The sequence below is a fragment of the Notamacropus eugenii genome, chromosome 3 (genome assembly GCF_028372415.1).
Source record: "Notamacropus eugenii isolate mMacEug1 chromosome 3, mMacEug1.pri_v2, whole genome shotgun sequence".
Taxonomy (NCBI): Eukaryota; Metazoa; Chordata; class Mammalia; order Diprotodontia; family Macropodidae; genus Notamacropus; species Notamacropus eugenii.
Genome location: NC_092874.1, coordinates 30529541 through 30555960, shown reverse-complemented (window position 1 = coordinate 30555960; position 26420 = coordinate 30529541). Strand labels below are relative to the sequence as shown.

The following is a 26420-nucleotide window of genomic DNA, read 5'->3' as shown; positions in this document are numbered from 1 at the left end:
GTCATTCTATAGACTGTTGTATTCATTGACTCTAGTCAGCCAGCCTCTTTGGCAGCTACAAGAGTTGATAGTCGTTGTACCCTGCTGGGTCTGGTCCTTTTCCTCGGCCTCTCCTGGCTGAGGTCACAGGCTTTGGTGTCTGAGTTAGCCCATCTAGCTCTTGGCTACTAGCTTCTTTTCATCTTGAGTCCTATCTGCCCATTGGGTTTGAAGTAGTAACATAGTTGGACCCAGTACAAAAGGCTCCATTTTCATATTACAGCTCCAGAAATCAGAGCTATAGGATATATTTTGGCTAGTTTCACAAAATGTCATTGTGAAAGCAAAGCCTTATACCTTTGGGTTTGAGATTTTGTTGTAGAAATTACTATTTAATTTTAAAAGCAAAGGTTTATTTTGTTCCCTCCAGCAGTTGATGCTTTCAAGTTGAATGGGATCACAATAGTTGATTGCAAAAAAAATTCTGAACTCTGTGAAGTATTTGCACTGGCTTTTCACCTGCTATCTGTTTGTGCCCTAGAATTCAGTGGTATGGTTCTACTGTGTAAAGTCTGTGGGGATGTGGCGTCAGGATTCCACTATGGAGTTCATGCTTGTGAAGGCTGTAAGGTAACGCATGCTACAGTTCTCCTTGTGCTGGTGGGTCTGCATTCAGAGTGGTGGGCTCGGGGGAGGGGGCTCCCTGCACAGGGGAGAAAGAAATAAACAGTGACTGCTCCCTTTCATTTATGAATTGTAAGCCTTAAAACACTTGGCATGCTAAAACTTCTTGTTTCAAACAACTTGATTTTTAATTTTGTGAAAATATGCCTCTTCCCTTGTGATGGTTCCTAACAAGTAAAACCCCAAACCTTACTGCTGTGACTGAGTGAAATGCATCACTCTGTGATGTGGAGAGGGAACATACCCAAATCAATGATCTTGAGATGCTTGGACAAAATCTGTCAGGCGTGGTTGGCTCTGGAGAAAGGCATGGTGGATTGCCACTTGGAAAAATGAAGGTCTTAAATCTTGGGGCCAAATTCTTCCATCAGTCCCCACCTGTGGCACTTTGGGAAGTAACATTGACTCTACCTGAGTGAGAGAGGATGAGCCTTCCCTTGAAGGCTTCATCCATCAAAGGAGCCAGAGTCACAGAGTCCAGCCACACACTCTATTCCATTCAGGGTTTAGAACTTCAGGCAGAAATAGTCACATTTAGCAAAATGGATTGACCAAGAGGATGAATTTACAGAGTGAGACAGGAGAGCTTATCTTGGGTAGCTCCTGAGCATTCTCGAGGTTGGTTACCTAAGTCTGACCAGCATTTTTTTTTTTTAACTAATTTAGTACCTTCATTTGTACTATTTCCAAAGATTCTATTTGTAAATAGAGTTAATAGCAAAGCCAGGTCTCATCGCTCTTATTTTATAGCTGGAGAAACCAAAGTGAGAAAGGGCTTGTCTTGATGGAGAGTTCATGAAAACCCTCTTTAGACCCCGGCTCTTCCCTGGGTACATACAGAGGGGCTCTGCAGTGCCAAACAAGTGGTTGTCTGGCCTCTATTGGAAGACGGCCTTTCTGGAAACAGACAGGCCCTTCCTCTTCAGGCAGCCTGAATTGTTGAGATGTCAAACTTGAGTCTGTTTCTTTGCTCTTCCCACCTATCACTGTGCCTGTTTCTGTGCCCCAAGGCATCTCACAGGACTTCATCACATACCTGAAGATAGTTACCAAACCTGAACCTTCATGTCCCCAGGCAAAACATGCGCAGTTTCTTACACTGTCCTCCTGTGTCACGGATTCCAGGCCCTCCTCCATCCTGATTGCCTTCTTCTAAACACTTTCTAGCTTAAGTGTCTTTCTTAGACTAGGGGATCCAGAACTCACCACAGTGATCCAGACAAAGTCTGAGTAGGGCAGGATGAAACAGGACTCCTACCTCCCCTAATTCTGAAAGCTCTGCCCTTCTAAGGGCTGTTTAAGGTCTCATGAACTTCATAAAGGTTGCCACATCCCACTGCTGATCCCTGAAGCTGGCGTCCACCAACACCCTGGCCTTTCCCCAAATAAATTCTTTGGGCTTTTCTGTGAAGCTGATTTTTTTGTGCCCTGAGTGTAAAACTTTGCTCTTAGTCTGTTGAATTATGTCTTAACATACTAGCTAAACCTACATTTCTGCCTTTATTTGAAAATTTAGGGTAACATTTTTTCTTCTCTAACCTCGGGGCAGCTAGGTGGCACCAGGCTTGGAGTCAGGAAGACCTGGGTTCAAATCCATTCTCAGATATTTACTAGCTGTGTGATCCTGGGCAAGTCACTCTACTCTGCCTCAATTTCGTCATTGTAAGAGTTGGAAAAGACAGTGGCAAACTGCTCCAATGTCTTTGCCAAGGAAAGCCCAAATGGGATCATAAAGAATTGGACACGACTAAAACGACTGAAAAACAACCATATGGCACCTCTCATTTCCCATGATCTTCCAAGTATCCAGGACAGTGGCTCAGCAGTCATAGGTGCCTGAGGAAATAGAGCTAATCTGAGCCCAGTGACTTAAATTCATCCAGGGCAGCTAGGCACTGTCTTACTCTTCGCTTACTTATTTGGGTTATGAATTCTGTTAATTTTGTTCTGTCATTTTCAGGATAAAGGTAGTTTTCCTTTGCAGAAAAACCAGAAACATAGTAATGATTGAGCAGCTCTGATTCTCCATCAGTTGTCATCTTTCCATCCACCTTGAGAAAAGGTCCTATTCCCTCTTTCATTCTGCCTTTTCTACTAATATAGCCAAACCCCTTCTTTTTTGTTGTCCTTAAAAAGCCCTCTGCCAGTCTCAGCTCATTCTCAGCTTTGGCATTCCTTACAGTATTTTTACAGAACTGTGCCACACTCTTACATTCATCCTCAGCTACCCAATCTTACTGGTGTCTTCTCTTATGACTGGGCATCCACATTGGTCTCTTCAGACAAATCCTGTCATTCCTCCTAGTTGAAATTGTTTCTCTTTGTATCTTTGGAATTTCTTTCTTGAACATCTATCTTCCCTCCCTGTTGGGCTAACTTCCCGTAAAGCATATTAGTCCATGGACTCCTGAACCCTTTGAAATCTGCTTTCTCAAAATCTAGGATGCATGTAGAATATTTCTATATTTCTTTTCCTTTTTCACAAATTCTAGGACAAAGTGTTTACTTTCACCGCAAGATTCCCATCATTTTGGCACCAGTGATGAAGTTCTCTTGTTATGTTAAAGACTCAGATCCAGAATAGAATTTCCCCATGTTGATTCACCTTTTGAAAGGTGAAATTGTTTCTTAGACAAGTCAAGAAGAGATTAGCTGTTCTGCTTTTAGAAGGGAAAGAGAGCTCCAGTTGATATCTGGATACTTGAAGTTCATCATCATTATTCTAGCAAGCCTCTGTGCCAGCTTGGGATCTGTTTGTCAAACTCTTTCTTTCCAGGTGATCTGACTTGTTTTTCCCTCCTTTCACCCTCAACCAAATACTCTGTCATACTTCTCCTCTCTGATTCCTGCCATATGGGAAGCACTTGTAAATGCTGATTGTCCTGTGAGGTATAGTCACTCAGAACTGTAGTGCAGTCACAGGCCTTATGCCACCCACATTATCCCACCAATGAAAGCAACACACACACACACACACACACACACACACACACACACACGACTATGGACTTTTTCTCTTGCTTCTTTCTTGGACTTCTGTCTTCTGTGAATTTCTGGGTGTCTCAGTTGCAATTTTCTCTTCTTCATGGCTACTCTCAATAGGGTCTGACTTGAGGAGTAAAAATAGATGATCTTTTTCCTTCCCCATCCCTTTTAGTTTAAAGTCCTTTTTCCTTCCATTTTTTAAACATCTTTATTTAAAGTTTTGCATTCCAAATTCTATCCCTCCCTCCCCACTCCAGCCCTTACCTGAGATGGTAAGCAATTAGATATAGGTTACACATGTGCAGTCACGTAAAACATTTCCATATTAGTCATTTTGTACAAGAAGGCTTGAATAAAAGAAAAAAATGAAAGAAAGTGAAAAATAGCACACTTCTATCTGTGTTCAGTCAATGTCAGTTCTTTCTCTGGAGGTGGATAGTCTGCTTCATCAATAGTCCTTTGGGATTGTCTTGGATCATTGTATTGCTGAGAATAGCCAAGTCATTCACAGTTCTTCATTGAACAATATTCCTATCACTGTGTACAATGTTTTTCTGCTTCTGTTCACTTCACTATGCATCAGTTATGTGAGTCTTTCCAGGTTTTTCTGAAATCAACCTCATCATTTATTATAGCACAATAATATTCCATTACAGTCATAAACTTCAACTTGTTTAGCAATTCCCCAAGTGATGGGCAATTCTTAGCCACCACAAAAAGAGCAAAGCCCTTTTGATTACATTTGCAAGACACCTGACAAATGCATTCTCACCAGGTGAAAGAGGCGTTAGGTGTACCCATCTCTAGCCAGGAATCTGTCAACTCTGTATTATAAGCTATGTTCCAGAAATCCAAATGCAATTCCCAGACACCAAGTTTTTTATCAGCTCTTAACTTGCCTTTAATGACCAACCATGAGGAATGCCACTGTGATTTGCAGTTGTTTACCTGAGACTGAAGTTTAGTCACTGGCAAATTTAAATTTCTGCTGGGAAAGCCCTTTGTGCCTGTGTGAAACACTAGAAGTGGGCAGTCGTCATAATTTGATAAAGTCCTTGAACTTTTAAGTCACATTTACAGGGAGAGAGGCAGCTTTCTTACAGGCAAAAAGCCCTGCATTCTACACCCTCCTCCCTTTTCCCCTCCAAGCTATGTGATTCTCAGGGGGGTGCACGCATCTCCTGGCCTCCAGGTAGCTCTCTGACTCTCTCTCTGTTGCTGATCTGCATTGGCAGAGGTGGTTTGCTTGCTCCAAGGGAGCTCCCTACATCAAGGAAATAACAGATCTGGACCAAAAAAGAAGAAAAAGATTTTTAAAAGCAGAGGTGCTAACTTTTGACTATTTGTCATTAACCTAATTTCCGATTTAAAAATCAGTCAAGAGACATGTTTCTAGTTTGTCAAGTACTGTTCTTGGCACCATGGGGGCTTCAAAGAAAGAAGTCTAAATTTGTTGTTCTCAAACAAGCTATGTTGTACTCTCAGTAGACTGACAGTACAAGGTTAATTAATGGACAGAGCAGAGTGGTGGGTGTGAAGTCAGAGGTCCAGGGTTCAAGTGCCACCTCTGTTGCTGTGCAGCCGTTGTTAATGTGGTCATTGAGCAGCTCTGGGCTTCAGTTTGCTCACATGTCAAATGAAGGCATCAGACCTTGGGTCCTTCCAGCTCTCCAACACTGATCTGTGTTCCTAGGATTTTGCTTGGCTCCATCAGATGAGCATCAACATGTTTTCAACTTCAGTGCCTACTATGTGCATGATCTTGTTAACCGAGGTGATATGATCCTAAGGTACATAACTAAGCACATTAAACTTTTTTATGATGAAGAAAACTTCGTAGCCATTTATCAGAGGCCAGAGCAAAACCAGAAAAAACATCAAAAAAACAAAACCAAAAAAAAGTGTAACCAAAAAATCAAAACCAAGCCTCCAGATTTGTTTTTAGCCATCTCCCCTCCAGGATCTTTCTTTCCTTGGCATAATTGATGAGGGATGTGGAGCAAATGGGACCACATTAACCCATCTAGAACATGCAGGCAGGGGGATCTGGAATGCACAGTTGGAGCTGCTCTTGGCAGGTTGACCGTCCAGGAGGTTTAGGGAAACCACTGTTGTGTACTTCCTGGCATCTCTGCTTAGTTGACCTTTCAATATCCTGCCTTGACCACAGACCCATCACCTTGATCAGGACCGTCTGACTGGGGGTGGGGTGGATGTAAAAGGAGGGAGACATGCTGCTGCTTAGGGACGTTTCTACTGTTGTGCTAGTAGACTCCTAGTGTTTTGGTATGGTCACTCTACTGTTTCCCTCCATCCCCAAACAGAGCCATTCCCAGACTGTAGACACCCATGTGAGGGGGATATTGATGGAAACCAACGTGGATCAGCATTGAAGTTGTTGTAAAGAAAAACAGATTTTGATTTGTGTATGTCTCCTTGTTCCTTAGGGGTTCTTCAGGAGAAGTATTCAGCAGAATATCCAGTATAAAAAGTGCCTGAAGAACGAGAACTGTTCTATCATGAGGATGAACAGGAACAGATGTCAGCAGTGCCGCTTCAAGAAATGTCTATCTGTTGGGATGTCACGAGATGGTAGGTGCCCCACAGAAGGAGCCAGCTGTAGAATCCCCTGGTGGGTAACAAGCGTCCCCTGCAGGCCCCCAAGCCTTGCCCCTTTGTGGGCAGGAACTTACTGAAATCACATTTTGCTGTCTTTCAGGGCTCCCAGCTCTTGAAAGTGGAAATGCCGTGGTTCTTTTCTCCACTTACTGTTGAGTGCTGGATTTTGTCCAAATATACTTGATGCTGGCCTATTGCCAAATAACTCATTTTCTAATTAGTGTTTTGAGTCTTTGTTGCAAAGACCCTTTACTTCCCTTGGTTAAGGCGCCCTCAGATATCATGCCTTGATTTTCTTGGCAGACCCTTGAGATGCCTTTCCTCAGCTCTCTGTTCAACCACGCCAATGTGAATGTACTTGAATTGCTAGAATTTGGGTGAATTTATAAAGGAGATATAAAGTGGAAAAGAATGTGGAAGAGCTCCTGTAGTCTGCAGGAGCTGATCTAGATGATTTTTGTGATGTCCCACACAAGCAAAATGCTCCACAGGATTGTCACTGCCTTCTCTCTGCAGAGAGCTTGTCTTTTCTCTGGCTGACACCTTCTCTTCAGCTCTTAGGGTAGTCCGGCAGAGGGCAGGGTGTGGATTTTCTGCCAAGTCATTGTCAGTAGGGTTAGTTTGGGAAAATCTATGGAACTGTACCAGAGACAATCCTCAGGTTATCCCAACCTTCGTACTCTGGCAATACAAAAAGAGACATTGCATCAAGCAGTATCTTGAGAACAGTTTGAGAATTGCATGCTGTAGGATTATCAGTTGCAAGAAGTGTGTGTGTGTGTGTGTGTGTGTGTGTGTGTGTGTGTGTGTGTGTGTGTGTGTATGTATATGTATGTGAGATATTACTTCAAGATATGGGGTGGAGTGTTTCAGGAGATATAGTCATATTGGGTGGAAGGTATGGTCTGATAAAAAACAAAAAATTTTTTTCTTTGAAAATGATAATGTCACTGACTGTGTTTAGATTACTGAGACTTCTCACAGAATGCCTATATTGAATTTTGATCTGTGTTGTAAACACTAGAATAGAAGTAGTTTTTCTTTTTTTTTTTCTCTTCAAGATCTCTGGGCTTTTAGAACTCAGGGTAGATACAAAAACTGTGGATACTAGAAGAATAGAATTTAATAATCTTATTTTTCTCCACTGATTTTTATAAAATCTGCAAGTATCTCTTCAGATATTCATTTTTATTGATCCTTTTTTATTTTCTTCCTTGAGAAGCTGCTTCTGTGATTGTTGTTAGGTATTACGAGTAGGGTCACTAATGTGATTTGACAAGGAGAAGATTTTTGAGAAGGCCTTGAGCATAGTGCAGAGTGACTTCCTTCTCATCATTGGGCTGCCTCTGAGTGCTGTGGCTACTCATGCTGCATGTAGGCAGGCATAGGAGGGAGATAGAGACTACACTTGTGACTTATTGGCAGAGAGAAGTCCATGTTGAGGAGATTCCCTCAGCCAGTGCAGGTCAGTACCCTTCCTTGTAGGTGCTTAGAGTATTGAAAGGTCAAGTGTCTAGCCCAAGATCCTATGTGTATTAGGGGTTGGACTTGAAAAAATTTTGTTTTGTTTGACTTAATGCCATATTTTAAATAAGAATTAAATATCTTTCTCTTCAACAGCTGTTCGGTTTGGTCGAATTCCTAAACGTGAAAAACAGAGGATGCTGATGGAAATGCAGAGTGCTATGAAGACCATGATGACCAGCCAGTTCAGCGGTCACTTGCAGAGTGAAGCGTTAGTGGAACATCATGGGCAAACGACCTTGCCGGCCCAGGAACATCTGCGACCCAAACCCCAGATGCAGCAGGAGAACATGAAAAGTCCTTCTCCTCCACCTTCGGATTTTGCAAAGGAAGAAGTAATTGGCATGGTGACCAGAGCCCATCAGGACACTTTTATGTATAACCAGGAGCAGCAAGAGCACTCCACTGAGATCATGCAACATCCAAGGGGAGAAAGGATTCCAAAGAGCATGGAGCAGTATAACTTAAATCATGACCATTGTAGCAGTGGGCTTGGAGGTAGCCATTATCTCAATAGCGAGAGCCAGCATCACCTCAGTGGACAGTACAAAGGGAGGAGCATCATGCATTATCCAAATGGGCGTGCTGTTTGCGTTACAAATGGACACTGTATGAACTTCTCCAATGGCTATACTCAAAGATTATGCAATCAAATGCCAGTTGATGGATTTTCTCAGAATGAGAACAAGAATAGTTACCTGTGTAACACTGGAGGAAGAATGCATCTGGTATAGTGATGTTGATTACTTTTGCTCTACTTATATTACGGAAATTTCAAGGCTTTTAAAATTTTGGTGTGATAATAGTGAGAAGTGCCTGGCCTCAAAAAACCTGAAAGATTTCTGGCACCAATTTTATGCAGATTTTTAGGTTAGATAATTTAGTTTTAGCATATCTCTTCCTATTGCTAAATAACTTGATTTCATGAGATTTAGATATAGGTATGTGAATCAATTGGACTTAAGAGTAGGATTTTGTGCAAACCATAAATCACAAAGAGTACCTTCTTTTCCCCTTGGAAATGATTTTCATAATTTAAGCCCTAGAAGCATAAGGCATTTTTCAAGACAGCTACATATTGACTTAGAAAACAACAAATTCACACTATCTATGTTGAATTTATATATATTTTTTATTTTGTTAAACATTTCCCAATTACATTGCACAGCGATTATGTTTACAACACCAACACCAACTTCATCACCTCTGTACTACATACACCATGCTGCCTATAAGAAGAAGGTAAAGAATCACTGTTTATCCCACTGTTTTTTTAAATTTATTTTTTTAAAAATTGGTTTTCAGTTTTCTGCAATCACTTCCGTAAGTCTTAGATTTTCTTCTCCTCCCTTTCCTCTCCAAGTCAGCATGCAGTCTTATATGGGTTCTACACATACATTGTTATTAAATACATTTTCACATTAGTCATGTTGCATGGAAGAATTAAAATGAATGGAAGAAACCATGAGAAAAATCCAAACAAAACAAAACATCACACAAGAGAAAATATTCTGCTTCATTCTGCTATCCAGTTTCATAGTTCTTTCTCTGAATGTGGATGGCATTTTGCATTTTACCTTGAGTCCTTTGGGAACATTTTAGGTTCTTGTAATGCTATGAGGGGCTAAGTCTACCAGAAAAATTCCTTGTACGCTGTGGTTGTTACTGTGTACAGTGATCTCCTGGTTCTGCTTCTTTTGTTCAGCATCAGTTCGTATAAGTCCTTCCAGGCCTCTCTGAAGTCTTCCTGTTCATCATTTCTTAGAGCACAATAGTATTCCACTGCATTCATATACCACAACTTGTTCAGCCATTCCCCAGTTGATGGGCTTTCGTTTGATTTCCAGTTCTTGACCGCCACAAAGAGAACTGCTATAAATATTTTTGTACACTAGTGACCCTTCCCATTTTTATGATTTCTTTGGGATACAGTCCTAGAAGTGATATTGCTGGGTCAAAGGGTATGCACATTTTTGTAGCCCTTTGGGCATAGTTCCAAATTGCTCTCCAGAATGGTTGGATCATCTCACAGCTCCACCAATGATGAATTAGTGTTCCAGTTCTCCCACATCTTCTCCAACATTTATCATCTTCCTGTCTTGTCATGTTAGCCAATCTGATAGGTGTGATGTGGTACCTCAGAGTTGTTTTGCTTTGTGTCTCTCTAATCAATAGTGATTTAGAGCACTTTTTCATATGACTATAGATAGATTTAATTTCTTTCTCTGAAAACTGCCTGTTCATGTCCTTTGACCATTTATCAATTGTGGGGGAATGGCTTGTATTCTTGTACATTTGACTCAGTTCTCTATATATTTTAGAAATGAGGCCTTTATCACAGACACTAGTTGCAAATATTCTTTCCCAGTTTTCTGCTTCCCTCCTAATCTTGGTTGCATTGGGTTTGTTTGTGCAAAAACTTTTCAATTTAACGTAATCAAAATTATCCATTTTGCACTTCATAATGTTCTCTATCTCTTGTTTGGTCACAAATTTCTCCATTCTCCATAAATCTGACAAATACACTATTCCTTGCTCCCCTACTTTGTTTATAGTATCAGTTTTTATACCTACGTTAGGTATCCATTTGGACTTTATTCTTGTGTGCGGTGTCAGGCATTGGTGTATGCTTAGTTTCCGCCACACTGTTATCCTTTCCCAGCAGTTTTTGTCAAACAGTGAGTTCTTATCCTCGAAGCTGGGGTCCTTGGGTTTATCAGACAGTAGATGGCTATAGATCCCACTTTTTTAGTACTTCCAGTGTCTGTTTCATGATCATCAGCAGGGTCAGTGTTGGACTGCTCTTTTTATTCAGTAAATGAAAAATGTTACTGAATGCCAGTGTTTTCAAAGTTCTGACTATTTCTGGATGGACCAGTTTATTAACATTCTACATTAGCGAGCCCAGATATTTTTCTAAGTGAAAATTCTTATAGGAGAAGCAGCCCCCTTTTTTATGGCACACAATATTAATTTATTTTAAAAATGATGTTTTTAAGAAACTACCTTCTGACCCATCACAAAGTCCCATACTCAGTACCTACAGAGTACATTCCTAAAAACGGTTAATCAGAAAATCAGCTTTTTTGATGTAGATTTGTACTAGGATTTTCTGTTATTTGAGAGTTAAAAGTTATTTTAACAAAATTTGTTTTAACGATTCCCTCAGAAATGTCTACGTGGGGTCAGCTTTTTGGAATGAATAGCATTAGCAGTATTTTTTCCTTCACAGATTTCTCATTTGCTAATGTTCTGGAACAAATCCATGAACATGCAGTGTTCATCTCCTGTCAGAGTTCTACCCAGAATAGCTGTTATCATGGGATTAAAAACCCATGTGGTCCCCAGTTAGTACTTCGTTTTTTTCTCCAGCCGACTAGCCAGTCTGTTGTCTTCTGTTTTCTAAGCAGATGTCCTCTTTATCCTTCTTTTTCCCATAAGGATTGGATCTCATGGAGCCACCAGCCTGAGCAGCCTTTTTCAGGCTGAAGTAGGTTTGGCATAAGCTTCCTGGTTATGGTTTTGTAATATTCCCACAGTCAGAGAACTATCTCCAAGCATGCATCTTAGGTAACAATTGAGAAAAGATAGAGGAAAGTTAGCAGCCATGTGGGTCTTTCTTTTTAGCCGCGATCTAGCAACGTTATCCTTTTTCTAGCAGATAGATCATCTCTGGTTCACTCTGCTTGATTGAACTAGAGAGAGGTCCAACACTGATCCTACTGCTGATCATGAAATGGACATTGGAATTACTAGTGAGAGACACTGAGGTTCTTAGGTCCTGCTTAGAGGCAGCATTCAGCACTGAGCTCGCAGAAGGTGGCAGCAAATTAAAATGGAATTGGGAAATGGTTAACAAAATAAAGAAAAGTACAACACAGCAAAGCTTACGTTAATTTGTAGTTTTCTAAGCCAATGTGTGTCTGCCAATAGGTGTCATTTTTATTTGATTTTGGCCCCTGTTGTAGCAGACAAAGAGCTGGCCCAGGTAGACTGGATGGCTGCTCTGACTGCAGAATAGCTGCTTTCATTGACAAATGGCTTTTTCTTTTCTTTTTTTTTTCTTTTGGTTCAGCTTGAAAAGTGACTTGAATTTTCCAAAATGTTCAGTTTAATTCTCAGAGGGAAGCTCACTTACCAGTAAATGATCCTTGCATGATTTCTGAAACATCAGCCTTGGGTCTACTTTATAGTTCAAAGGGCCTATTCCTTTGCTTTGGTTTTCCATTGTGGAAAAGAAGCTTAAAAACCAAGCCCATTATTCTCCATAATACCAGGGGGTGCCAAAGGCAGAAATGCACCTGCCTAATGTGGGCAAATGAATAATGGCCATATTTGGGAAGAAAGTTTTCTTTATGTCCATCAGATTCCATAGGATCTTGTGAAAACTTCTGAGCAAATGGAAGACTTGCCAATATGAATCTTCTTCTCTACTTTTCCTTCCCTCTTTCTTCTCTTCTTTCCCTTTCTTCCTTCCAAGCCAATGAAATCATAGGCCCATTCCCTGTATCTCCTTGAAAAAGCTCCAGACCGCTCAGCTTATTTCTAGAAAAGGGCCGCTTTTGGGTCTCTAATCAAAGTGCCCGTTAAAGTACTGCCATGTACAGACTGGACTTTGGAGTCAGTGTAATTGATATTTGAAATAGAAACTTGTTATAATACATAAGATTGGAATAATTCTTTGGTGGTTAATATTGAGTATTTAATTTCAAATGCCCATCAGAATTTCTACAGCAATAGAGATAGCAAACAGTTTATTGTTCCTAGTACTTAAGAGTGTGCATGTGACGGTTAATATTTTGTGATGTTCATATTTATAAGAATCTTGATTTTTGAATTTTCTTATTTGTTTCTCTCGTTGTAAAAAGAGTCATTTTGTTTTGTGCCTTCTAGGTGTGTCCAATGAGTAAGTCTCCATATGTGGATCCTCATAAATCAGGCCATGAAATCTGGGAAGAATTTTCCATGAGTTTTACCCCAGCAGTGAAAGAAGTGGTTGAGTTTGCAAAGCGTATCCCGGGGTTCAGAGATCTTTCCCAGCATGACCAGGTCAACCTTTTAAAGGCAGGAACCTTTGAGGTAAGACGATGCATATTGTGGAGTTTTGTGAAGATTTTTAGTCTTTTATCAATAAGTAACTTTTAAAGGCACTGTGACCTAGTTGCTAAATAGCTGACCCCAAGTCAGGAAGACCTGGCTTCAAGATTTGCCTGTGATACATACATACATATATACATACATACATACATACATACATACACACACACACATACATATGTACATATACATTTAAAAGAAAAACAAAAACCTGGTGATAAATAAACAAAGTCAAGCAAAATAAATTCCCTGTTGATGTCTCTATCCGCTTCTCGAGTCTTTCACCTGTCAGGAGGCAGGAAGATGGCCTAGTTCATCATCCATCCTCTGAAAGCATATTTGATCATTGCATTGGTCAGAGTTCTTAAGTTTATCAGTGAGGTTTGTAAGACCTGCCCTCAATAAGTTCCCATGTGACACAGGACTAGTCTCTTAACCTCTCAGTGTTCCAGACAAAACTCTAAGACTGTAAGTTGTAGATCAGATGCTGATTTGGTGGAGGGAATTTCTTCACTGGGAGCGCCTTATATTAATGAAATCAGGGTCTGGAAAAATACATTGTAAGGGTGTCATAACCATGTGATAATTTTTGGTCCCTCCCAGGCCCTATTTGGAGATAAACTTATCCAGCTACTGCTAAAATGTTGGAGGATGTGCAGTCCAAGTTCCCCTAGTCTCTGAACATGATGTTAACTCTAAGCCATGTTTCATTGTCTTCCTAGTTCCATGATACCCCTGCCCAAGAGTCATTCAGTTGTAGATGCTGGCTGGCTGGCTTTCATAGCTGTTTACTGCAATTGATATAGTCTTGTACATACCATTCAGTTTAACAAACATATTAAGCACCTGCTGTGTACAGGGCAGCCCTGTGCTAGATGCAGAGGATTCTGAGACAAAGATAAACCAGGCCCGGCTCTCCTGGAGGTTACTTTCTATTGGGGAGGATGCAGCATGTATATAAAGAAACACATGTGAAGTATGTGCTTATGAATGCAAAGTAATGTTAATTGAAGAGGGAGAGAGAGCCAATAATGGGAAGTCTCTGTGAAGGTCTTACGGAATAGATGACATCTGAGCTAGGTTTTGAAGGATGGAAAAGGTTTGAAATGGAGGTGAGGAGTGAGTGCCAGGTGGTGGGAGATGGCCTCTTAAGCAAAGAGAAGGTCTAGCAGGCAGGTTGACTAATAGAGAACTTTATGTGCTAGAAGGCACCACAAACTTGGTAGTCTGCACAAATATCCTACTACATACATGAGTTCTGTTGGTTTCTTGTTTCTTTCTGCAGTCACTCTGTCCTGCTTTCTTATTAGATTCCCTTGGCAGGTGTTGGGTATAAATTCAGGTGTGTATGGAGCCAGCTTGAACAGTCTTGGAGAGCAGACTTAAATTTTCATTGTGAGTGACTTACATCTTGAAACTGGCAAGAGCTGCACATCAGGGCTCGAGGTATTATTTATTGATTCTCTAGACTTAAGAAAGTGATGGAGATTAAACTGAAAAGAGTGTTGTGTGGCCTTTTTTTATTTAGAAAACTAGTAGTTAAATGTTCACCAGCACATCCCTGGCTACAATCCACATGCTGAATCTAAGATAAAAAACCTCCTTTCTCTTCCCCATCTTATCTTGCCTTATCCTGAAGATGGCATATTTTTAAGTGCACTTTGCACATAAAACTAGATGGGAGCACTTCATGGTGGCACTCTTCCTTCTATCCCACATCTGGACCAGCTTTTTAAAAAGCTGAGACCTTTCCTGGCCTCCACCTTTGACCAGGTTTTGTGTCTTAGCTGATTGCTAGCCATTCTGTCAAACAGCTCTAGGCTTTACTGTTCTAGTCGTGTATCCACACCCGCTCTTACACCAGCATCCTAATAGAGACCTGGAATATATGTGGACTCTGTCATAATCCAGGATGCAGGGGCACAGTCTTGCTTCCTTCCATGCACCCTGAGTTCTAGGATTAACATGGCTCTGCCCTCTCCCAATCTTGTAGAACCCATAAAAAAGAGAAAGCAGTGGCACCATATGGCCCACTGCCTCCCCTTGCAGGTGTCTCAAAGGACCGTTCCTCCTACCTCCCATAGAGTAATATTGGCTTTTCCCAGTCTGTCAGTTAGTTTAGTCTCCAACTGTGTCTCCTGGGGTATCATCTACGGTCCTGAGGCTGAAAAAAAGGAGCTGATGATTTGGCCCTCCGTTGGGCCTTGGAGGCAGTGACACATGGACAGATCTGCAGCTGATGAACTCCAAACTCTAGATAAAAACATGACCACCTAGGGACCTTGCCATTTGTGTGCCCATGACATCTAATCAGTCCGTCAACAAGCATTTATTAAGTAGCTCCTACATGCCTGGCACTGTGCTAATTGTTGAGGAGACAGAATATTGAAACAGTTTACCCTCAAGGGGCTGTGTGTGTGTGTGTGATGCATGTATAGATAAAAACATCTCAGTGCCTTTGTACTCATGATCCTCAGGCCTCAGAATTCCTGATTTCCTTTAACATTTCCCTCAAATGCCAACTTCTACATGAGGCCCTCCTAGCAGCTGAAAGCATCTTTCTAGTTACCCTGTATGTATTTTGGGGATATCTATAGAAAACTTGGTATATTACTAGCCCTGCACATACTTGCGTACTACTGCACATACTGCTGTGGATACTGTGAGTTGGGGTGGTCTTCATTTCTAGCTCTCCTTCTACCAACTCTGTTGAGGTCCAGGACACCCAGCTTATCTCTGTGTGGTTCTCAGCTTGCCCAGTTGCCTTTAAGTGTTCTGCCACACAGAGCTAGCTGTTAATGAATTTCTGGTTGTTTTTTCATCCTTTCCTGGTAAAACCCTAGACTTTGTTCTCTCCATCAATAGGAGAGATTCAGAAAAATGAGCCTTGTCCTTCTGCCCTGCTGCTGGTTGCCAGTACATTCTGCTGGGGCACTGGGCTATTGTAATCCCCTTCAGGCCGGTCCCAAGGCTTTCCCTGATGCTACCTGCCCAGCCAGCCTGCAAGGTGTTTTTCATTGGGCTTAGACTGTTGAATGAAAAGAAAGTTTATGTAGATGTCATTGAAGCAGAGTGTTGAAGCCACAGTCTACAGTAAAAAAATTTGGATCAGTTTGGGTTGTATTTGATTTAAATATGCTACTATTGGAATCTTTTTCTTTTACTCATAATCTTTTGATATTGTGTGCTTTTGAAAAAAAAGTCTAGACGCTTTTAATGAACAATTTTCTTGGGGATTTCCTTGAGCCATTGACAGCTCGTTTATCTCGTATCGATGCTGTCTGTGATCAGCCCTCCTACCAACCATATAGACAGTGTTCTTTTTTCTTGAGGACATATTCTCTGTCCAGTTCTCTGAAGAATACCTCAGGGCTCCTACACTTGAGTTTTCAAACTCCTGAGTGCTTGTTGACTTAATTGTTTTTTGTATTTCAGAGACATTTGTTTTAAAAGAGTAGAACCTTACCAACTACAAAGATTCTACTTTTGATGAATTAATGGTGGAAGGCTCTCCTTTTAATGTCTTCTAACTATGGAGTGATTCTTACTTTGGTAGAAAATGAGTCCATGTACACACTGTTCATCATTTTTTCTAAGTACTGCATGTATCATGTTTTCTCTCCTTTTAGATGTTTTGTCAGAATCAGCCACTGTTTCTTATGTCTACTGAGGGTTGATGTTTGGGGTCAGCTTGACCAGTGGACTTGGATTTCACCCTTGTTGGCATGGAGAGGGATGAAATTTAGGTTTCAAATCTACATTCTGAGTGCTATGACTTGGACATCTTTTCTAGGGAGGCATCAGGTTTTCCATGAATTCAGTAGTTGTGTTAGTTGTTAATGTATTTAGTTTGGTAACATTATTTATGAGCAGGACTTGAGTTATTTCCCCTTTTGCGGTTGAACTCTGTACACTTAGAATTCGTATACTTGCTCCTGGGCTTCTTGTATGTGCTGAACAGTTTCTTCATGTCTCTGCATCTATTTGCTGTTCTTTAACCACATGGACCTGGGTGATTCTGTCATGCAGGTTTATGGGAATGGTATCCTTCTATTACTGCCTTCAGAGGCATACGTTTGCCTCTCAAACCTTTTAAATTACTTCCCTGACCTTTCATGCTATGATATTCTTCAGCTTTTGATTCTTCAGTGAACATGGTTTCCCATGTAGCATGAGTGGAATAATAGTCTTGTAGAGGAGAGATTTTGTTTATGGGGAGAAGCTTGGGGCTCCTGAAAGCCCTGCATAGGACAACTTGTATCCATCTTTCTTTTCTGGTCTGGCCCAGTTTTTTGCTCATCTGTATCACATATCTAGGATCTGTATGCTAGGTGTTGTCCATTCAGCTGCACGCTTGCATGTCTAACCCTTGTGCAGTCTTTATCCGCTTGTTTTCTGGTGTAGGTTGTTGGGCTAAACTCTTTTTCCTTTTAAATAGTATTTTTTTTTCCAATCAGGTGTAAAGAGAATTTTTGACATTAATTTTTTTAAATAAAATCTTGAGTTCCAAATTTTTACCCTTTCTCTCTCCCATCCCTCCCCCCTAAGATGATAAACAGTTTGATGTAGGATATATTTGTACAATCCTGTAAAACATTTCCATATTAGTCATGTTGTGAAAGAAGAAAAAGGACAAAGAAAAAAACAACAAAAAAGATGAAAATAATACACTTCTTCCTACATTCAGACTCTATTAGTTCCTTCTGGATTTAGATGGCGTTTTCCATTATGAGTCTTGGAATTGTCTTGGATCATTGTATTGCTGAGAACAGACATGTTAGTCATAGTAGAGCTTTGTAAAGTGTTGTGATATACATTGTTCTGGCTCTGCTCACTTCACTTTGTATCAGTTCATGCAAGTCTTCCCAGGTTTTTCTGAAATCCACTTGGCATTTCTTTTAGCTGATGATATTCTATTAATATTCATATACCACAACTTGTTCAGCCATTTCCCAAGGGATGGACATCCCCTAAATTTCCAGTTCTTTGCCACCACAAAAAGAACTGCTATAAATATTTTTGTACTTGTTGGGTTTTTTTTTCTTTTTTTATAGTCTTTTTGAGATACAGATCTAATACAGTGGTATTGCTGGATCAAAGGGTATGCACAGTTTGTCCCTTAGGCATTGTTCCAAATTGTTCTTTAGAATGGTTGGATTAGTTCACAACTCTACCAACAGTTGGACTAAACTCTTTTGAGTGACTCTAATCTTGTTGAGAGGTCACTGCAATGTTCCAAGCCTTTATGCTGTTTAACACAATGTCCTCTATAAAAAGGGGCACTGGAGGACCTTATGATCATTAATATAAAAGCCTTCTTCCATTTGGACTCTTCTCTGGGTGTCTTCTATGATAGTGGCAAGGACATATCTTCATTGAAAAGATTACTTGTCTAGGATTCTCATTGCCTTTGGATGCACAAAAATACCCACTCTGCTGACTTCTTTGTTTGCCTTTCCAAGTAGGACCTGTGAGCCATACTTCCTTCTAGCCTAAGTGTCATTGTTGCAATGACTCATTTTCTCCAGTGGCTTGACTTCTTGTAGGTCGTTAGAAGAGGACCTCCCATTGAGAACATTGAGGCTAATGTTGATAGAGAGCCCCAAACCATGTGATTCTTAGCTTTCTCTGCTCCTTTTCTTTCCACTGTCATAACTTGTGAGACAAGAGGCTGCACAGGTAGGACTAGGTCCCTTTGTTTCCTGGCCAAAGAATTTATCATCTCATGGTGAGCCTAGAGGACCCTGTTTTTGCATACCGAGGCTGGTCTGCCAATAGCAGGCCCAGTGTCAGCCCTTTTTGGCCAGAGATTGGACTCTGGTGTTCATCCTTGTGTCATATCAATCATCTGAGCAGGCCTTGGGGGGATTCCTGGGGACACTTGAAGGCTTTTTTAGCAAGATTATAAAAGCAGCAGCTTCCTTTTCTCCTTGATTATCTGTGATGTTTTAGATAAAAACCAGTCTTCTTGTTGGGGACTTATTTATTTAAAAATTTCTTAGCTAATAGTGCTAAATTATAACTTATGTAGCAGACAAATTCTCTGCATGACGTAATCAATCTTGTTTTGCTTTGTGAGTGAAACTGGAGCAGTGGAAGGAGATGGGATCACGTTCAAATGTTTTTATTTTTAAAAGTTTTGTTGATGTAGTTTGTTTTTACATTGAAATCCTGTGAATGTTGTCCCTTCTCAAAGGTCTTGTGTGACAGAGTAAAACAAGTAACATTTATAATATAATGCCCTCATCTGAAAAATGGATGCTTTAATTATCAGAAAGTCGCCTTATCTTCCACCCACTATTCACTTCATTGAAAAAGAAAGAAGAGAAAAACTAATTTTTTGCAGTAAATATGAATAGTTATTAAGCAAAACAAATTCCTTCATTTGTTGGCTATGTACAAAAAAATACATACACATGCACACTTAAATGGGGCTGCGTATTAATCATAGTTCTCACAGCTTTCAAAGCTGTTTGTCTTTAGAGTGTTGTTATTGTATAAATTGTTCACCTGCTTGTGCTTATTTCATACTTCTTCATCATATAAAGTCTTAAAAATTGTTCATTTGTGTAATATTGATCTCATAGCCTAAATTGTTCACTTAATTCTACATCACGTCACAGGAGTCTTTCCATGCCTCTTTTTCCTCATTTCTTACAGCGTCATATTTCCATTCCTTTAGTTTCCAGGTTATTTTGTTTTGTGTTTTGCATTGTGTTTTTGTACAAAAAGTAACTTTTCCCACGTCTTTGATCTGTCTTAGGTATTTCCCTAGCAGGGGTATATCTGGGTCAAAGTCAGAGGGCCTGTTCTTTTCAGTAACTTTTTGTGTATAATTTCAATTTGCTTTCCAGAAATGGTTGTATCATTCACAGACCCACCGGTGTGTCCGTACGCCTGTTTTCCTGCAGCCCCTTCAACACTGATCATTTTCATTTTTTGTTGTCCTTGTCAATCTGATGGGTGTGAAGTAGAATCGCAGAATTGCTTTAATTTGCATTTTTCTGATTAATAGTGATTTGGAACATTTTTTTCATAAGGCTTTTGAGAGCCTGAATCTCACTTTCTTCTCTTGAAAACTGCCTTTTCATATCCTGTATTGGACATTAAGACCTTATCAGAGAAACTTGCTGTAAGATTGTTTCTTTTTTTATCTTAAATCATTATATTTATGCAAGAAATTTTTGTTTTCTGTAATAAAAATTATTCCTTTTATCTTTTGTGATCTTCTCAATCCCTTGTTAGATTCTGAATTTATCCATAGACCTGATGGGTAATTTTTTTCCATTTTTCTATAAGTTGTTTATGATGTAACTTTTAATATAGTTAGTTCATGTATTCACTTATAGCTTAGTTTAGAATAATGTGTGAGGTTTTGAATTTAATTTCTTCCATACTGCTGCACAGTTTTCCTAGCATTTTTTGTCAGTGTTCTTATCCTAACAACTGGAGTCTTTGTGTTTAATGAATAGTAGTATATGAAATACGTTTCCTTCTGTATGTTGTGTACCTAATAGTTTTCACAGATTTCCCTCTATTTTTTAACTAGCACCAAATGGTTGGGAGAATTACTGTTGTGTAGTATAGTTTAAGATCTGGCGCTGCTAGGCCCCTTTCATTCCCACTTCTTTAATTTCCCATGAATTCTTGACCTTTTCTGCCTCTATTTGAATTTTATCAGTATTTTTTCTAGTTCTGTAAAGTAATTCTTTGGTAATTTGATGGGAATGGCATTGGATAAATAAATTAATAGAGTTAGTATTAATATACATTTTTATTATATTGACTCTGCCTAAATATGCACAAGTGGTATTTTCCCGGTGATTTAGGTCTATCTTTGTTTCTGTAAGCAATCATTTGTAGTTGGGTAGTTCTTACTCATTTCTTAATTGTGGGCTCCCAAGTATTTTATGCCTTCTGTAGTTATTTTTAATGAAATTTCTCTTTCTGTATCTTCCTTCTGAGTTTTGTTGGTGATAACAAGAGATACTGAGGGTTTGTGTGGATTTACTTTGTCCTGTAAATTTGCTGATGTTATTAATTGTTTCAATTAATTTTTCAGTTGACTTTAGGATTTTTTAAGTGTGCCATTGTTTCACATCACTTGCAAAAGCTCATTTTGTTGCTTCTTTCCCTGTGTGTCTTCTTACTCTCTTCTTGTCTTTCATTCCTCCTTCTTTGTCAAATACCAGTGGTGACAGTGCACAGCCTTGTTTCACCCTGGATTTTATTGGAAAGGGCGCATCTCTGTACATAGAGTGGTAATGCTTGGTTTTAGATATATGCTATTTATTATTTTAAGGGAAGGACCATTCATCTCTCTGTTTTCTATTTTTTTTAAGAGAAATGACATACTTTGTCAAAAGCTTTTTCTACATCCATTAATATAATCATATGATTCTTGTTGGTTTTGTTATTAAGGTGGTTAATTTTGTAGTTTTGCTAATATTAAACCAATCCTGCATTCCAATTATAAATCTAGCTGTCATAGTATATGACCTTTGTGAGATATTCTTTTACCTTTTTTACCAAGAATTTATTTAAAATTTTCCTGTCAATGTTCAGCAGGGATATTGGTCTCCGGTTTTCTTTTTCTATTGTAACTCCCTCTAGTTTATGTATCAAGACCCTATCTGTATCATAGAAGGACTTTTGTCAGGTCTCTTCTGCTTTTTTTTTCATATAGCTTAATTAATTGCTCTTTGAATGTTTGATAGAATTTGCTTGTGAATCCATCAGGTCTTGGAGTCATTTTCTTTGAAAGTTTATTTATAGCTTGTTCAGTTTCTTCTTCTGAGATGAGGCTATTTGTAGTCTCTGTTTCTTCCCTTCTCTGCCATTTCAGCAACAAACAGGTCTGTGCCCTGCATTGTGATGCTTCAAGAGGCAAAAACATAATAATCTCTCTCTGGGAGCTGCTTACATCTCACTGGGGCAGAGCACAGCACGTACGTAGATAAGGTGGCTGTGGGAGAAGGGAGAGAAGCCCAGAGGACTCCCCTGAAGGACAGGGTCACCTGACCAACTCCTGGTCCAGGTAGTTCAAATAAGAGCTGCAGAGATGTGCCAGGACCATCGCCACTTGTGTGGTCACTGCTTGGTGGTCTCTAGCTGGAGCAAACAGAGGCAGGAAACCACATGGCTTAGGGGGAGCATGGTGGAAGAGTCAGGCTGGGCACTGAGGTGCCAGGCTCCCATTGTGGGAAAGGGGGTGGAGGGAGCCCAGTCTAGTCTGTCTTTTTAAAAATGAACAAATGGCCATGATCCTTGCCCACAAACCAGACAGCCCATCATTGAACAGTATGCTGTTTCTCCTGCTTAATTTCTGAGTGTAGCCCTCTCTGTAGTGGGACTGGTCACGTCTTTGTCTTTATCACCTGATTCATGGAGACTAAGAAACGTTGACATGATGCCAAAAAAGGACCTGGATTCTGTGGATTTTTATAGGAAACATTTGTTATTATTTTATGCTGTTCTTCATCCTTAGGAGTATAGATTTAAAGAGCAGAAGGTCATGGGGGGCAGCTACGCAGGGAGTGGGTGGAACCCTGGGGCCCGGAGTCCAGAAGTTGTTCAGTTGTTTTCAGTCATGTCCAACTTTTTGTGACCCCATTTGGAGTTTTCTTGGCCGTGATAGTGGAGTGGTTTGCCATTTCATTCTCTGTCTCATTTTACAGATGAGGAAACTGAAGCAAACAGGGTTAAGTGATTTTCCCTGGGTCACACACCTAAGAAGTATCTGAGGACAGATAAGAATTCAGGAAGATGAGTCTTTCTGACTTCAACCCTGGCTTTCTATGCAGAGTTGCTGCAGAGTCCAGAAGACCTGAGTTCAAATCCAGCATAATAGCACCTCCTTCCCAGGGTGGTTGTGAGGAACAAATGAGATAATAATTTTAAAGTGCTTAATATGGTGCTTGGCCACATAGTAGGTGCTTCATAAATGCTTATTCCCTCTCCCTCCCCTCAGGAGGCATTGTAGACCAACTGACTCCTTCCTGCCCTGTCCTCATTTTACAAATAAGGAAAATGAATCAGTAATTTGTCCAACCTTTTGAGTACAAATCTAGTTGGGCTATTGTATATTATATGTGTATATTATATATATAAGAATATTGTGTACAATATTGCTGTTGTATAGGCTCGCCTCCTGTAGCGTATACATTTTAGAGACAGCCAGAACAAGTCTCATTCCTAATTTTTGATAATTCAGTTAAATGCTAAATGACTCTTTGGACAGTATAATGAGTTTAATATGAGACTCATCTTTCCCTTTCTCTCTCATAAACACTTAAGGTGCAAACTTTAAACATTCATTGGTAATAAAGAATGTTGTGCATTTTACTTGAGGGGTGTCTGAGATTCCCTGCATCTTAAAGATGGCAGGGACCTAGTCTAAAGCATCCGTGGAGAGAGAGTTCTGTCCAACAGGCAGCGTCGTCCTGGGGTCATCCTCTCTCCCAGTGCTAGATGCCTTCAGATGACCTCTGGATGTAACCTTCTCCATATTGGGAAACTTCTCAGGCTTAGGAATTATGTCCTTTGATCCAGTGGAAATAGGCTTCTTGACAGCTTCCCCCCACGTTCCTCCTCCTGCCCATGGGGCCATGCTCTTCCCTCTAATGGCCCTTTAGTGTGCCTGACACAGCAGCAAATTACAGGAGGAAGCACAGAATGAATTAAAGACAAGACAGTCAGTTCATAGTCAGCAATCATGACGATAGTCAGTTGTCTATTTCTGCAGGCTGATTTTTTTGCCTATGCAAACTGAACTATGGACCTGTGTTGCCTTAGCTAGAAGGGGGCCTTCTTTTAAAAAAAAATTTTTTTTTTTACTTGTATAAAAGGTACATTTTATATTGCTTAGATTTCTATCCCTATATGGCTTTCCCTCCTCCTTCCCAGAGACCTGAGTCTGTGAACAAAAAAAATTTTTTTTTAAAGAAAAAGAGGAAAAATAGGGAAAAAAGTTTGAGTTTTACCTTGGCAACATGGTGAAAAAAAAAATCTGACCTTATATGTGGAATACTATACTTAATAAAGGGGTGGGTGGATGATGGGAGCAGGGATAGTAGAGGTATTGAAAGAGGCGTCTTTAAAACAAAGTTGTCCTTTTTTTGGGGAAATATTGTAGTTGACTGTCTTCTGAGTGAGACAACAAAGGTACTGGATGTGTGCTGCTCCAATTCTGCCCTTTAAAGCTACTGGAGTCCCCAGGCTGGCCAGGAGCATCCTTCTTCTCTGAGATTTGTGTCTCTTCATTTATCCTGTGGGACTTTGGTGCATGAGCTTATTCTCTGCCATGGGGATGGCTGAATCGCCTTTCCCGCCTCTTTGCAAGTTTCTAGGGTAAGAAAAAGGGAGCTCTTCTGAGGAAATGCCAGTGACACAGGAGTTGGCTTTCCCGTTGTATTTCCATGGATTGTCTGGTGTAAATGTGGCGTTAACAGTGACACCTTTAAAAACAATAACATCTTAGTCATACACATGGCTCAGCAGTAGTAATAGTAGTAACTGACTTTGTAGTGCTGAGGTGTTTGCAGACAGGTTGACCTCCATTCTCTTTTGATTCTCCCAACACCATCCAAGGGTTAGGGCTGTGGTCTTTTCCAGGTCTGTCCGTGGTTCCTCTCCCATACATCAGTGCCTCTGCCGCATAGCCCTTTTGGTTCTGCGTGTTCTTCTTCAGTGGAAGACACATCTTTCCTGTTACTTAGTTAGCATCAGTGTGCTTATTACTAAACTGTTCTCTTGGTTCTTTCTTGCTGAATGATACACTTTTGATTGATCAACCCTGGAGGGGGTACATACTTTAAAAAAGCTTTACCTGCTACATTTCCTTGTAAGCTATGCTGATAGATTTACAATTTATTGGGGAGGAAGGAAAATTGGAAGAATTGTATTGGAGAGGGGAGCATTGGAGGGCAGATAGGAAGCCGAGAGGAGGGGGAGGATAGGTTTTAAAAATTGTGTTAGAAAGTGAAGCAAGAGGAGGTACAGACTGGTCCGGAATGGTCAAGCTAGTCCCTAGGCTAGAGCTGTCCTCCCAGAATTTGGAGGGAGCTCTTTCCCCCTGTTCTTCCCCCTCCTTGGTTGAGGCTGCAGCTGTCACTTCTTTACTCTCCTGGATGCCTTGCATGCAGATGGGAATGATTTGTAATTAACATAGTAATGGCCAGGCCTGATGTTTATCCTTAATTATGGGAGGTGGGAAGGGCAACTAGAAAGGGTGTAATTTATCCCACAAAAGAAAAGAGTGGTCTTTCAAACATTTTGTAGAGAATACTGGTGAGCTAGTGTTCTCTCTCTCTTTCTCTGTCTCTCTCTGTCTCTGTCTCTGTCTCTCTTTTTTACCTTGATACAAGAGCCCCAGGACAGGAGTTGTGGGGTATAATGCTGGCTTCTAATGTCACTGGGGGAAGGAGAAGTTTCAGACAGCTTCTTTCTATTTTGTGTAGGATAGTCCTTGGAACACAGGCGTGGTTGGTTTCCTCTCTGCAAAGGCAGCAGACATTCCATTTGGTAGCACGCATTAAAGGGACCACGAGCTCAGTGTGCTGTCTGATCAGTACCTGCCATTGCTGTTCTCCTAAGCCTTCCTCCATGCAGACATGTTTTCTCTTCTAACTGCAATTTGTTACTTTTCTTTAAGCACCCTCTGAGCAGGATTGAAGTTATGTATGCTCTTCTGGGTGTCAAGTGAACTCCCTCATGTCTTTTTAAAAAATGGTGTAACTTATTTGCATTTTTTGTACAAGTTCTATTTGTCTGTCTTCTAAAGCTTGTTGCCCCCAAATTTGCAGGAAAATAAAGGATGGAACCTGTTCTAGGAAGATCAGCTCATAGATGTTTAGTTAGAAAATAGGGTCAGGCATCTTTTTTGTTATTGACCATTTTACTGTATAAATGAATATAAATTTCTTTATAAGCACCAAATCCTTGAAAATTCTCTTTGAACAGGGGAATTATCTGTAGCATTTAAAAAAATAATTTAAAAAAGTTGTTTGTCTTCCTTTTTTCTGATTTTATTTGTATGCTTTTGATTCTTTTTATTTTAAAGTGATGTTTGGAAATAGTATATTGAAAGTGTTTCTTATTGACAATTGTTATTAAGCTGTCTTGGTGTGCTATTGATGAATTTTTAAAACTACTTTTTTTTTCTTGCTAGGTTTTAATGGTACGGTTTGCATCACTGTTTGATGCAAAGGAACGTACCGTGACATTTCTCAGCGGAAAGAAGTATAGCGTGGACGATTTGCGTTCAATGGGAGCCGGAGAGCTGCTCAACTCCATGTTTGAATTTAGTGAGAAACTAAATTCTCTCCAACTCAGTGATGAGGAGATGAGTTTGTTTACAGCGGTAGTCCTAGTATCTGCAGGTAATCAATTGATCAACAGGCATTTATGAAGTACCTGCTGTGTGCCTGGCACTCTGCTAGGCCCTGGGGATACTGAAGGGAGCATAAGGCTGGTCATGGCTCCACCACAAGGCCAGGAAGACAGTGGCAGGGAGTTTGGGGCCTGCAGCTGCC

The 26420-nt window shown here is 40.3% G+C and overlaps 1 protein-coding gene across 8 annotated transcripts in view; it reads left to right on the top strand.

Moving 5' to 3' along the window:
- The window catches only part of NR1D2 (nuclear receptor subfamily 1 group D member 2), a 138068-nt gene that overhangs the window by 14925 nt on the left and 96723 nt on the right, over positions 1 to 26420 (top strand). For 4 of the 8 annotated variants that reach the window (XM_072651169.1, XM_072651171.1, XM_072651170.1 and 1 more), the window contains exons 3-7: positions 521 to 609; positions 6096 to 6240; positions 7888 to 8519; positions 12685 to 12870; positions 26057 to 26267. In XM_072651169.1, coding sequence (XP_072507270.1) covers positions 521 to 609; positions 6096 to 6240; positions 7888 to 8519; positions 12685 to 12870; positions 26057 to 26267 — 1263 coding nt within the window. The remainder of the gene's footprint in view (positions 1 to 520; positions 610 to 6095; positions 6241 to 7887; positions 8520 to 12684; positions 12871 to 26056; positions 26268 to 26420) is intronic. The other 4 variants (XR_011976582.1, XM_072651172.1, XM_072651174.1 and 1 more) reach the window with 1 other exon arrangement.